General features: G+C 30.9%; 1 protein-coding gene across 1 annotated transcript; it reads right to left on the bottom strand.

Moving 5' to 3' along the window:
• Positions 1-10,859: 10,859 nt before the first annotated feature.
• LOC137931032 (GTPase Era, mitochondrial) lies at positions 10,860-13,479 on the bottom strand. The gene is made up of 5 exons (XM_068774427.1): positions 13,195-13,479; positions 12,898-13,022; positions 12,534-12,708; positions 11,787-11,975; positions 10,860-11,283 (listed from the first exon to the last, which is right to left on the bottom strand). The coding sequence occupies exons 1-5, from the start codon at positions 13,381-13,383 to the stop codon at positions 10,903-10,905; spliced, it is 1,059 nt and encodes a 352-aa protein (XP_068630528.1). The 5' UTR covers positions 13,384-13,479; the 3' UTR covers positions 10,860-10,902.
• Between the last annotated feature and the right edge of the window lie 520 nt (positions 13,480-13,999).

Raw genomic sequence — 13,999 nt, forward strand, 5'->3', positions numbered from 1 at the left:
CAAGCTTGATGGCCTCCTAATCAAAAGAACAAATTACAGAGCTGGGCCTCCAGAGCAAACCCTTGAGCATAGGTTTAGGCTAGGCAACTTCTGCACTCTCTCTCACCCTATCTCTGCATCTCTCTTCTTTGTAAATATCGACAGGTAAATAGCATTTATTAATGATTCTAAAAAGATAGCAAGAAAGACTGCACTAGATATTACTAAAAATTATTAAAAATATATTACCAAGTAACTGTAATCGTAAATTGATTTTTGTACTTTATTAACGGTTTTTAAGTAAGCCATAATTCTGTTTTTTTATTTTCCCATAACTTAAATTATGGTTATGATTTATAACTTAAAACACGTTTTGTATTAATATTTAACTGCAGTAATTTTTGCTGGCAACCGTAGTGTCTTCACGTGACTCATAGTAAAGAACGCCAAATCACTGCATCTATAACATTTAAAATATCATACAGTTGAAGAAAAATTTTGTGAAAAAATATAGATATATACAGGTACAATTAAAAGAACCCTAGCTATTGCAGAATAATATACGAAAAATTTAATGCCGTTGGAAGCGACTTGCATGTTACTCAATGTTTCATCGCAACAGCACACCTTATACAATAACAGGGAACTTTAAGCAATCGCAAATATAAATAAGTAGTCTCTAAATAATGCCGCTTAGGCATATTTAAAATTCTTAATAAGACAACGAAGACTAGGCGGCCCATACCACTTATGAGCTGGCGAACATCTTACTCGTCTTGTTCTCTCACTTATCACTTTGAACCAAAAATACACTGTAACATAAATTGTGTATTTTGCACGCTTTAATTCTATTTTCAAGGATTTTTTAGATATCAGTATGAATCTTCCAAACATATGCTGTTACACGGGTATGGGGTTGTGTACGATTTATACTGAATGTGATTATATTTGGGATGAGCTCTGATTATCACCACCCTGTAAGCAGTAGGACGTCCACGGCTAGACATTGACATGGGTCTTACCCATAGATTTCATTTAAGACTTATTTGGCTCTTGTGGTTAGTAATAAACACAAATACATGCCGCCTTCATTCTACACTATTAAAAAGTATTTTTACACTATTAAAATTCTATTCAGTTTTGTCGACTTCCATTTCTCTAAATGATCGAGGTCTCTACGTATAACAGCTGCGAATGGAAATCTTAATAGCTCCGATCGAATTGTTTGTGAATTAAACGTTTATTTAAAGAACTATAATTACTTTCTCTTATTTTATATTACTTACCGTTTTTGATAAGGTACGTTGAACGAAATATTTTAAAATGTTTTCATTTGTGTAATACTGTCCTTTGGCAAAATTTAAAAACCGATGATAAAATTTTACGGCAATAAAACAGAGGGTAAATTGAATCTGGCGTAATTAATTCTTTGTATTAAACCTTATTAAATTTTACAAATGGACAAGTGAATTTATAGTTCATTTGTCAAAACTTACGATCTCAATTAAATTGAATTTGAAAAACTTTGTTCCAGACTTTAACAACAATATTTACATTAATAACATTTGAATACACACACATAAATAAAAAATTTGTAAGTGCAAAATATTAAATGTAATCATTGTACATGCTATTTATTCATTATATAATAGATTATATTAAAATGTAAGACATCACCAACAGAACATTAAATCCTTTCTAAATACAGAGTTAAGACTATTTCAAGTTTCGTTAGAACAAGTTTTCACTTACAACCAAATCTTCAGCAATAACTGTATCTTATCCACGTACAGAATACAATTGAGACTAACTAGCGTTTTTTTTTATCACGTAGGGAGATTCTACATAGCATAAATTACCGTTGCGAGATAACAAAAGGGCTTTACTTATGCCCGACTCCTATCGGCTAAAACGTCACGGTCTTTTTTAAGATGTTTTATCAAAACTACGCATACTGCCTTATACTGCTATAGTTTTAACGCTAGTTGACTTAAAGCCTCAGCGCCTTAGGGTAGAGCTGCAACCCTCGCATGCCACCATTGACCATAATACAAATACAAAGATAATGCGGTGCATTATCCCAAATTTGTTGTGAAAGCTTTATTATAGGTGTTTGAATAGTGCATAACTTCCTCCGACGTCCAGATCTCCAGCTGCGGAGGGCGAACTCTGAGGTTCTTTCTCTCTCTCTTTCTCCGTAGCATCCTTTTGCAGTATTACTAAGATTAACCAATCTATAATTAATGACAGTTCATCTTTGATAGAATGTCATCTTTCGAACATTTTCAATCTTAGTCGAATACGCCGAAGGATTATTTTCTTTTATATTCTATCATTTATGTAAACCGAAAATTTTTCATATTCTGGTGTGCCATTTAGATAAATTGTCTCGATAATAAAGAACTCCGAAACGTTTAATGTGAGTTGGCTTCCGGAATGTAACATTGAGCAGTAAGAGAAATTATTGCTCACTAGATATCAATTGTAATTCAAGCAAAAACATTGTAATTAAGCGTATCTAAAAATTATCTTCTATTGCAATCTTTTGTGTTAATATGCATTTTAAGAATGAATAAACATGAGCTATTAATTGCGTTAAATCAAAGGCTCTTAGACTTTTTATTTATAGACTACTTTCAAAATTTAGCTGGTCCCGGTGGCCTCCTTGCAGCAACATTCTTACCATATTCTCAAAATTCGATAAAAAAGAAAAAAAAGGTTTAGATCTAACTTTAGAAATTTGAGTTGTATACTGAATATGCAAATTTTTACAAGTACCAGTCGCAGGGATTCTTAAAAAATAATATGGCTACGTTGGTAAGTGAAGTCAAGCCCACGTTTTAATTCTTCACTGTTGAAAGCAGATAAATTTTCGTGGACTCTTGCTTACGAAATATGATTCCCTGTTTTTTTGTCACACCAATAAAGATCCCGTCGAATCTACCATAGATCCGTGGTGATCCACCCTGACGAATTTACGTTAAATTATTTTTAAAATGAAATTTCCGGAAAATCTTCCTGGACACAATCAACAACATCTTTTTCATTTACTTACGTTCTTACGTTATAAACGTACATCGCCACAATGTTTATAATATTATGCAATAAATATCGAATGTAAATTTCCAAAACCGACACTGGTATAAATATTTTTTGATTAAAAGTTGCAAAGGTAATTTTATTTTTTTCATAAATAATTTAGATATAAATAATTATATATTAATTCCATTATATCATCGTCCCGACTACCGTCGGTCATCTACCTAGTGAATGCTATGTTGCAATTTACCGAATATTAACACCAATCCTGATAGAATAAAAACTTTTGATATCCGGCTCTGCTGTCTAGATAAGATATTTCAATGATATTAAACTTCAGACACAGACTGCCCGAGATGAAACCAATTTTCAGTTTAAGCGAGTTCGAGCCGAGTTTAAAGTATCTCAGGATATTTTATTGTTGGCATATAAAAAGTGGTGTTTATTGCCAATAACCGTATATATAACAATTTTTTGCTATTATTAATTATGACCAAAATAAATTATATGTACATTATGAGATTAATAAATATAAAATAAGCATGATGCTGCGTTCCGCGGATACCAGGTTTCTTATACATAAAACCTTATTGAATAAATTTTCCTACGATGTTATGAATATATTCGATAAACGTCATGCGGTCGAATTTTTACAATCACAGTTTTATAATATTTATCTCTTTGTAACACGCTTAAGAAAACTGTGCTCTTTTTACTTATAACTGCGTAATAAGCATTTATTGTAACGAACAATAAGTGAAAAAGGTTAGAAAAATCTGTTAAAAAATAAAAGTATCCAGATATGTTTATTCTTACAAAAAAAAATTATGAATTAGTGCCTTTTAATAAAATTATCTCTAATTATAAATTATTATTAATTTATAATATTATTTGAAAAAAAGAGATAATAAAATTAGAATTATCTCTAAATATAAATGCCAGTTTATGAAACTTTACAAAGGCAAATGAAAAGTTTTTCTACTTTGAGTAATCAGAAAAATCCAACAAGAAGAAAAGTTAACTTAAAAATGATTGGATATTACACATACAACAGATATGTTAATTATAAAATTATAGCTGAAAACAATATTTTGTGGAAATCATGTTGTATTAATTCATCTTCATGATAAATTCACAATTTTTATTCAGTTTAAATATCATCATTTAATAAGTACCAAAACATGAACCTCGCAACGTGTATTCACAACTCCATTGGGCATTATTATCTAAACAAATTACACAAATCCAGAGAAGAATTAGTATTGGTAAAATAAGTTATCGGAATACGAATAAGACTTCTAAGCTCACAAAGAGAGAACAAATTGTTCTGGTAATCCTAAACCTATTTGCGTACTCATTCCTAATTTCCACAGAGACGTCGCCTAAATTACGATGAATCATCCTTATATTATGCAGTAATTTTTTAAATAAAAATAATATTCTTTGCTAAATGAAGTAAACATAGCAGGGGGAATATTCGTATTATGAACGAAAATTTAAAACGGTAATAGAGCCGGGAAAAACCTGAGCGCTATTCAGGTACACAGATTTCCGTAGTGCAAAAATGAAAATTTTAAAACCCCGAATAGCGTATAATATATATAAAATTTTAATTAAAATGTAAATGGATTGCGGACGCAATTTGATCTCTGGCAGATATCACTTTGTGTTAATAATATAACATCATCAAATATCTCGATTCACAAATATTAATGGAAACCGGCTAAGGCCAATAATCTAATTCAATAATTAATTAATCTCAAAGTATGTTCGACCTCTACGTATTTTAGGAGGTATCTAGGTAGGTATCAACATTACAAGACTAATAGCAATAAAGAATCCTGTACATTTAATGCATAATAGTATATCTTGTTAGTTAGTAAGCAGTTCACAACTTTTCCCTCCATTGGACATACACTGATAACATAGCCAGGCTTCAGCTTGTAAAAAATTCAAAAACACCAAATCACCGTCATCATTACAGCCATAGGACAGTATCCAGCAACTTCCGACGACAATAACAAAGTCGTTTGTTCACCTTATGGTTCGACGTTTTACGCAGTGATTCTTGATCCTTGGCCTCCGCTCCAAAATCATCTATCTACCCGATAACAAAAAAGTATAATAAGTAAAAAAATATCTATGTAAGTTTAAATACATAAACAATACATCCTTTTCTTTTGACATTAGAAACACTCTTAATTTAAAAGAATACTGAGTTTATCTGCCTAATAAATCCCAAGTGCAGCTAGTTTAAATACTTTACCATGATTATTTAAGCCGTAAGACCTCCGTTGCGGGACACGGGCATCCAGCATAGACTTCCAATAAGACCTATACGAAGCGGCCTGCACTTAACATCTTCCGGCGACCTTAACGAGGTCGTCGATCCACTTTGGAACGTCCTACGCTGCGCATACTACTCCGTGATCTTTACTCCAGAACCTGAAGGCCCCATCAGCCTTACAATTTGTAAATTTTACCACAATATTTAGGAATATTAGAAGCTGGAAGGTGACAAAATTGTAGTTATAAAATAATTTTAAAACATTAAAAGTTTTTAATTTATTATTATACACGCATTACTAAACCTACAAAATAGATAAAAATATTTTCGACAATACAAATATTTCACTCGAACATATTTTTCATATCAACGCTAAGCGGAAAAATATAGGGAAAGTCATAGGGAGTAAGTTGTACAATATATAATAGTACCGAGCATACAAATAACGTCTCAATGTTATTCCGGTTAACTTTTAATACTCTGAATGTAACTTTCTGACAAATATGAGCGAAGAGCGAATTATTTTTATCGGCTTGTTATCGTTGGAGCAATAAATCGGAAACTGCCGCTTGCGTTCAAACATACTGCTTCATTATCGATATCCAATCGAAATATCAAACACCGTTGTTTAATGGATTATTCTAACTTTAAATTGCTGTAGTTTAAAATTGAACCGGTTATTTTATCAGCGTTTAAATTAAATAACTAATTAACATGATAAACGTTACTTTTAATATAGAAAAATCACGACTTTCGAGTTTATTGACTAAGACTGTTTTGTTTGAAAAGCTTTACGCAGAAGTGAAATATAATATTTTCCTTATGTATAAAAAGTCACATTTTTATATTTGATAATAAGCATGTTTCCTTTTTCCTTTATAGCAACCTATATTATAATTTTTTACTCATAAATTATAAATAAGAAATTGAGCAATATGAAATCGCATTTTAACACAAGATTTCGACTCCATTACGATTTAAGTGACTCGTGTAAAGTGATGGGCGACACTTTTTAGACGCAAAGTGTTAACGGAGCTTAAGAGCTTAAAAGCTTTGTAATAGAGCAATATCATTTTATAAACACTAAGATATAAATATAATTCACAAGTATTACAATTATTTATTAGTACATATCTGCCTAGAATGGCTCAAAATAAACAACAACAAATAAAAAAGTCAGAATAAATAGACAAATGAACGAGTGTTGGGTAAATCTCGTTTATTTGTCTATTTATAATAGCAAACGCCCACTCGTAGATTTTCCTCAACATTTTTCTCTCGAACTTACCTTACTTTACATAAACCACAACAGACCTCATTATGAATCGATATATATTATAATTTATCGATATATAGAATAATTTGCCTGAAGATGAATAAAATTAAGTCTGATATAGCGCTACGGAAACTGCTATACCGAACCCTGAAGGCCGAAATCGGGACCGAAGAAAATAGATCAGCGCCGCTGCCGCTGTTGATGGCGGACTAACAGAACGAAGCGACTGGTACTTCCTCCGTCGCGCCGCGGACATGCCTGAGGTGCGGTACAGCAGTTTCGGTACCACTATAATAATGACTATACCATCTGCTTAAGTACTAACTTGACCGGTATCGTGGACTATTAACCATTAACGTATGACTGCAACGGCTTCAAATACACGTGGCAAGATAATGAGAGTGTGAGATGGATAGTTTGTAATTCACCTAACACTTTTAGATAAGACAATTTTAATATTGTTACTAACAATCTGACCAACATAGGTGCACCAGAGTGAAGATAACTGAGGAAAAAACTCATGTTGATTTAGTTTAGTATACATTACACCATTTTAATTCGAGTCCACTGCCGTTATGAAATAAGATGTTATACTTAGAAGCTTTTTCAATTTTACACGTGTGAGGGGATCTGTTAAGACTTCAAGCACTATTAAACAATTCCCTTATCTATGGATTTAGTTTTACTGGTTTTAATCAAAAGTATTTATCTCTGTAACTGCAATAAATGCTCTCATTTTGTATTTATAGTTGCAACGAGAAATATTTCGTTTCGCCATCAACGGTAAAAACACACTTAAGGTTTCTCTGTCACTTCCAGCGATAACGCTTTTTGAAGTTGGAGTAATGATAGACGTCAAAGTTCCCCGATAATTAGATTTAGTCAAGTCTCAAGCTTATCCATCAAGCTAAGATATTCAAGGCGTCTAGGCTAAGCTCCCTTCATCAAACTCGGCAAACAGCATACATTTCTTAAACTTTGATCCATTCTCCTACATAAAATTTTTGTATAAAAAAAATAACTTTCAAAAAGATTCCTATACTGTTTGAAGGTAATTTAAATACATGTCAAACACATTTAATATGAAAATTAGTAAACAAAAGATAATACGAACCTTTCAGTTATTGGACGACCAACGCTTATGTCAAAGGATTTTAATATCTTATAATTAAATAACACTTGTATTACAAGGTACCTTATAAAAATCAACTCGATACTGTATAGAAAGCCTTTATTCAGAAAGCCTTCTAAAATATATCCCATCTATTAAACTTGGAACCCTCTTACCCTCATAAAACCATTACGCTAACCAGAAAGACATTCAACCGTGACCCTCGACTGTATTGAAGTACCGTATAAATAGTATATCGACTACGGTGGTATGTAATAAACCTCTTATTGTATCACACACGCTCATAAATATAAAAAGTGATATGCTTATTTTTTCTCAAATAATTAGTTTAAATTTTTAAAGCTTAACGCAAGAAAAGAGGTTCTTCATTTTAAAATGAAATAAGACTGTCATGTGAAGTAAAATGCATACGAAACGCCACAATGGAATGCTTGAATTTATCAAATGTCCACGGCTAATTTATACACCTCCGGGAACCATATCATGGAAAGTTCTCACAATCGAGCGGCGCATAAGTTATAGTCTTGTTATACTTCAGCCGTTGCTCGGAGTTCATCGTCTGTCAACAAAACGATTATTTTAGAGTCGGTCGTGACTTGTGGGTTAGCAAGCGGATAATAAAATATATAAACCTACAAAAGGCACTCAGAGTTGAAAACTTGGATTAATGTTCGTAATAAAATAAAAAAAGCGTTCATAACCTTGAGATGAGATAAATATACATAGTTTATTTGATTGATTTTGTTCGACCGCATACAACATGGCCCATAAAAAGACAAGAACGCGTAAGAGAAGAGCCATCTTTATACAACGGCGAGTATTCATAAATACCAGTATTATACAATGCACAATAAAACATTACGCATGGATCATGCGCAGCGTTGAAATTTCCTTTTCGCTGAAAAGTGATAATTAGTTAGAGTTTATATGGGTCGAACTACTCAAACACGAAAAATAATAATTACATAAACTCGTTTTCAGAATTTGTCACTAATAGTGGTTTAGATTTATAGTATTTATCCCTACATGACCGCAGGGATCATCGAAATCATGATTTATAAAGTTTTGATTTCTTCGCTATTTATATTATAAGATATAAGATATATTATATTATAAGAATAATACTGCAACAATTTACTTTTAATTAATCACGTTTAAATATTACTTAAAAATTTTGGGACGTTACTACAGACTACAAAAGTTTTTGAATGAACCAAAAATTATCAAAAACAGTATATCTTAAACCTTTTCTTGCTGCAGTCCGTTCGGATGAAGTAACGTTACTGAACATTGCATGGCGGTAAGATGTTCGAGTTATCTCATCCAAATGTTACATAGATTTTACTGGTATATTAACACATAAGCCCACATTACAATTTTTACATTCATATTTAAATTCTTGTCTTTTGCCATTTTCACTGCAAACATGGCACCTTCGACAGTAAAACATCTTTAGGTCAACCTTAGTAGATTATTTTTGCGGTGACACTTTTATGTTTAAAATTTTAGTTTCTAAATACATATTTTCGAAGAGTTGCTTTTGAGTAAAAGCACATTCAATAACATGATTGAACCCTTATAGGAATCAATGCAAGAACGCGAAAAACAACGAAACACACGGGGCGTCCAGTGGAAGCCGGCTAACTCCGGCGCTGGTAATGAAAAGATTAAATTAATGAATTCTTATATACAATAAAATTACGTTGGTAGACAATTAGCTTCATCATATAGGAACTTCATTGAGGCACGGATGCTAACCAAACAATAAAAAATCTTTGCTGTTTTTTTTAACGAATTATAACCTAAAACAAAAATTTTGCATTAAAACCTTTTGATTTTTTAGCGAAATTTTAACTGGTCATCAAAATTTATTGAATCTAATAATTTGCGCCTTTGGCCTACAATTGTACTATCTGATATCCTGACAAATATCATCAATTTCGATTCGTGTGCCTGCTAGTCAGTTTAAAATAATTTGATACATGTTATATACCGTAACGAAATTTTTACTACAATGACTTATATTGTTCAGCGTGTAACATTATTGACACAACGATGTTGCCAACTTTTGATGTATATAAATGTAAACTAATAAGTATATCTAAAATTATTAATGTAAGACAAAGAAAATTAAAGTAAAAGTAGTAGAGCACATCTCCGTGATGAAATTAATTTGCACGTCGAACATATTATAGGTAGGTACTGCGCGAACTACCGTCACATAAACTTAAACTAACTATCCGCAAGCAAGTCTTAACAAAGTTGTGCGATTAATTTGAACCGCTCGCTTTAGAGTTTCTCTCCGTTCTGCTCGTATTGTTAAACATGACTAGCTAAGCAAGAGGATAATGTAATTTTATTTATTAAAGTTCAGAACTACCAACTTCTCCAATTCAGACCTACAATACAACCCAAAAGTAACATAATTTGAATTTGTGGCGCAGTAAACAAATATAATTGCGGAATAAGTTTATCTACAGCATGGTGAAGAAACTAAAAGATTCTGAAAACGAATATCGAAATTAAAACGTCCAAAAAAGATCGATGAATATAAAAATTTCTATTTCTCGGGTTCTGCTTTCAGAAACCCGGTCGGTTTATTTTAGCTACTTGCAATATTAATTAAATATTGAATATTAATTTCTTTCGATAAAATGTCTAGTGCTGCGAGGTTTCTTTTGCCTGTGCTCAGATTTGGGGCATTTGTCACTCGAACAGGTGATATCCAGCATAACATTGAAATTTGATGCAACTGCCTTGTACTGTTAGTAAGGTGCATAAAATAAATTGTTTATGGATTCAAATATAAAAATTAATAATTGATATTCTCACAGTCAAAATCTATGCAAGATCGTTAGCCAAACTGTTATTAATACATTTCATTAATTTAGTCAACTATTTTGCAGTTTTAGTATTTCAACAAAATTTTAATAAAATCTTTTTAGATCTACAGAATTATTGTAAAAACTAAAGTTTATTGATGTTTATATTTTCCATAAAATAATAAGTATTGGCACCACTGCGATTTCTAGACATGTTTATTAGGAAAGAAAAAATTTAGAACTTAGGAAGTAATGTAAAAATATTTGAGGAAGGAAAAATTAAAAAACAAGTAATTAATTTTCTTTTAATTTTGGTTTAACCTCTTTATAAAGTACTATTATATATACATACTCATAGTCTTCACATTCACATCTGTTTATCATCAAATGTTTTGTTTTTTATTTTCAAATGTATGTCAATAACAACAGTCTTTTTAAATAACTCCATCAAGTCATTTCTTGTTCCTGACTTTATTTGTTGTAATCTTCCGCCACCTGCTCCACTTATTAATTTCGCTAACCTTTCCGAAGGACACTCCACAGCTACTGAACATACAATTTTTTCTTCCTCTTCCAATTCATCATAATACTCTAAGTTTGTTTTTAAATTGTATGGGATTTCTTGTGGAAGAAAATCTAAAAATTTTGCTCTAACAGTTTCTTCAATTAGTATCTCAGGAGTTTGATCCGTCCATTCATCCAAAGAATAATTAAGTTTTGCATGTTTTGCATTAGATATTAAGTATTCCTAAAATTAAGAGCATATTTATTAATAATAAATTTAATATATGATTACTATATTAACTTTTTAAAATAATTTGATGGTTTTAATTTTGTCTAAATCAATATTTCCTTAATATCAATATACAATTTAATCAAAATTTAGTGTCCAAGTCACTGAAACAAAGAAACTTAAAGCCTTTTTTAAAGTTTAAGGATTTATATCAAAAGCTTATTCTAATGGTTACTAGACAAAATAAATAAATCAACAATTTTTAATCATAAACAATTCTGGTTAAAAGTAAAACATTTACTTAACAACATATGTCTTCTAATAACAACCAATAATGAATATTTTGAGAAACATCTGTAAAGAATTTCTGCATATGTTCATTAATTGTTGATAACCTATATATTTTAAGGTTATATATGTTTACTTGTACATAAGTTTTGTTTTAGAGTTGCAGATGCAGCACAACAAATAAACAGACAACATGATCATTAAATCTTTTTTAATGTTTGCCAACTAACCTTTATCACACCTACACCATCTCCTGATAAAGCCGACACCAGAAACACATCAGAAAAATTACTGTAGCCTCTTTCAAATTTATTTTTGGATTCCTGTCCATAATTAGGCATTGGCCTGCCTGCTATTACTCCATTGGTCAGATTCCTTATCGTGGTCAGCAATTGCTTTTTAGATTTTAATTTATCGATCTAAAAACACATAAATGAATAATGAATTAAAATAATTACACAAACATTGACATTTACGTTATAAAATTAAATTGTTAATTTATAAATTTATTGATAATATTATATTGCTCATTAGCATTTCTGACATGCATAGGAACTGAAAAGGTATGTGATATCAACCTATCTAAACTAAGCCTACTACACCAAATAAAAAAGTGGCTCAGACATCAAAACTAAGCCTTAGCATATCAAAGCTTAAATGAGAATATGGTTAACACAATGTCCGATCAGTGGCGAAATCCATCCTCAAATAAAATCAACATCCAGGTACTTTAGCTAGTATGGAGACCATTGGACTAGAAAAAAGCATAGCAAATATCACAAGTGAAGGGATGATGTCATTAAAGTAGTGGGTTTAATTGGACCCTGCTAAAAACAAAGATAAACAGAGAGAGATGAAGAAGGTACAAAATTTGTAGCTGAGAAAGGCTGAAACAGAAAGAAAAAAAGGGAACTAATATTTAAAGCCTTATTAACACAGTACTTTAATTTTACATCAAAAAGCCAATTAGTACTTACTTTATTTAATATTAAAAAACTGGGTATTTTTCTAGTAGTATCAAGCATTTTCAATACATCCTGATGAATATTATCTTTAGTCCATTTATTAGACACATCATGAACCACACCTATAACATTTGCACATCTCAAGCTCTTTTCACAAGCACCTAACATTGCTAGAGGTAATTTATACCTAAAAGTAGTTCATTTTGATAATTCATATCTTCTATATAATGAGAAGAAATAGAGTATTCATTAATATTAATCCACTCCTACTGATATAATCAGACAAAGCATGCCATTAATTATTTAATACTCAATGTATAATAATCAGTTGAATCCATTGAATGAATGATACTATTGTAATTTTTTCTCAACTTACTTTCGTTGTTCCTTATCTGTTATAACACCAGGGGTATCTAGAAATATGATCTGTGTATCATTTTCATAGCAAATTGCTCTGGCAAGTTTCGTAGTTGTGTGAACTTTATTAGAAGCGGCACATATCTGCAAGTTTTTATTTTTTACAAGAGTAAATCTATTAGTTATCAATTTCTGTTAAATTTTGATAAATGCTATGTCCCAAAAATACATAACTGTACAAAGTTCAAATAGATTTTAATTACGCAAAAACAAATTGATATTTTTAAAAATAACTCACTAGTACATTAAAACATACCTTTCGGTCAACAATTTTGTTTATTAAAGTACTCTTTCCCGAGTTTGGTGCACCGATTATAGCTACATGAACCACTTTTCCTATATTCTTATTAATAGCATGTTCTGTTTGTGATGAAAAAAATAAGCATCGTAAATATTTTACAAAGCTGTAAGTGTTACGCATAGATTTCATAGCAGACGTTGGCATAATTAACGCACTAACAAGAGTAAAAGGTTTACAACTATTACGTTCTATATGTATTAATACTTCAATATTTTCGTTTTAATAAAGTTTTTCTTTAATACATACACAATCGAACAGAAATGCGAAGGAATATTTGACATTACTTTTTTTTATGATGGATTACAAGGGACTGAAGATTGTACAGCCCATTATGACTTGTTCCAGCTATAACATTAACAATTGTTGATTCCAAATAAAAGTATAATACATGTATTAGTCGACAGTTCCAATCGCGCCCTGTTCTTAAAAGCTCACAATTAACTTAAACGGAGTTTAAATTTTGTAAACACATCACAGTACCCTATGTAGTATTCTAGTCAAAATGCATTCCCCAGCTTTATTATTAAAAAATGTAACACAACAAGCTAATCTTATTTCTAGCGCTTACTATGGAAATTTGTTATACTCTAAATTGTATTTTTATGCACATACACCTGAATTTCATACATATAAACTATATGCTGTCATAATTTTTCTTATTAAGTTTTTCTCTAAGATTAACGGTAAAAATAACTAAAATAGACTAATAAAGCTGTGATAACATATTCAAAATTTCCGTTTGACTATTTTTTGCCTTACT

The sequence above is a fragment of the Battus philenor genome, unplaced genomic scaffold, assembly GCF_028537555.1.
Source record: "Battus philenor isolate CCGP_79_NKW_IND1 unplaced genomic scaffold, ilBatPhil1.0.hap1 SCAF_7, whole genome shotgun sequence".
In the NCBI taxonomy this organism is placed as follows: Eukaryota; Metazoa; Arthropoda; class Insecta; order Lepidoptera; family Papilionidae; genus Battus; species Battus philenor.

Coding starts and splice junctions, on each gene's coding strand:
- LOC137931032 (XM_068774427.1), bottom strand. CDS start 13,383: ATGCCAACGTCTGCTATGAAATCTATGCGTAACACTTACAGCTTTGTA. Junction 12,709..12,897: donor ACAGATAAGGAACAACGAAA/GTAAGTTGAGAA, acceptor AACTACTTTTAG/GTATAAATTACCTCTAGCAA. Junction 11,284..11,786: donor ATGGTGTAGGTGTGATAAAG/GTTAGTTGGCAA, acceptor TCTTAATTTTAG/GAATACTTAATATCTAATGC.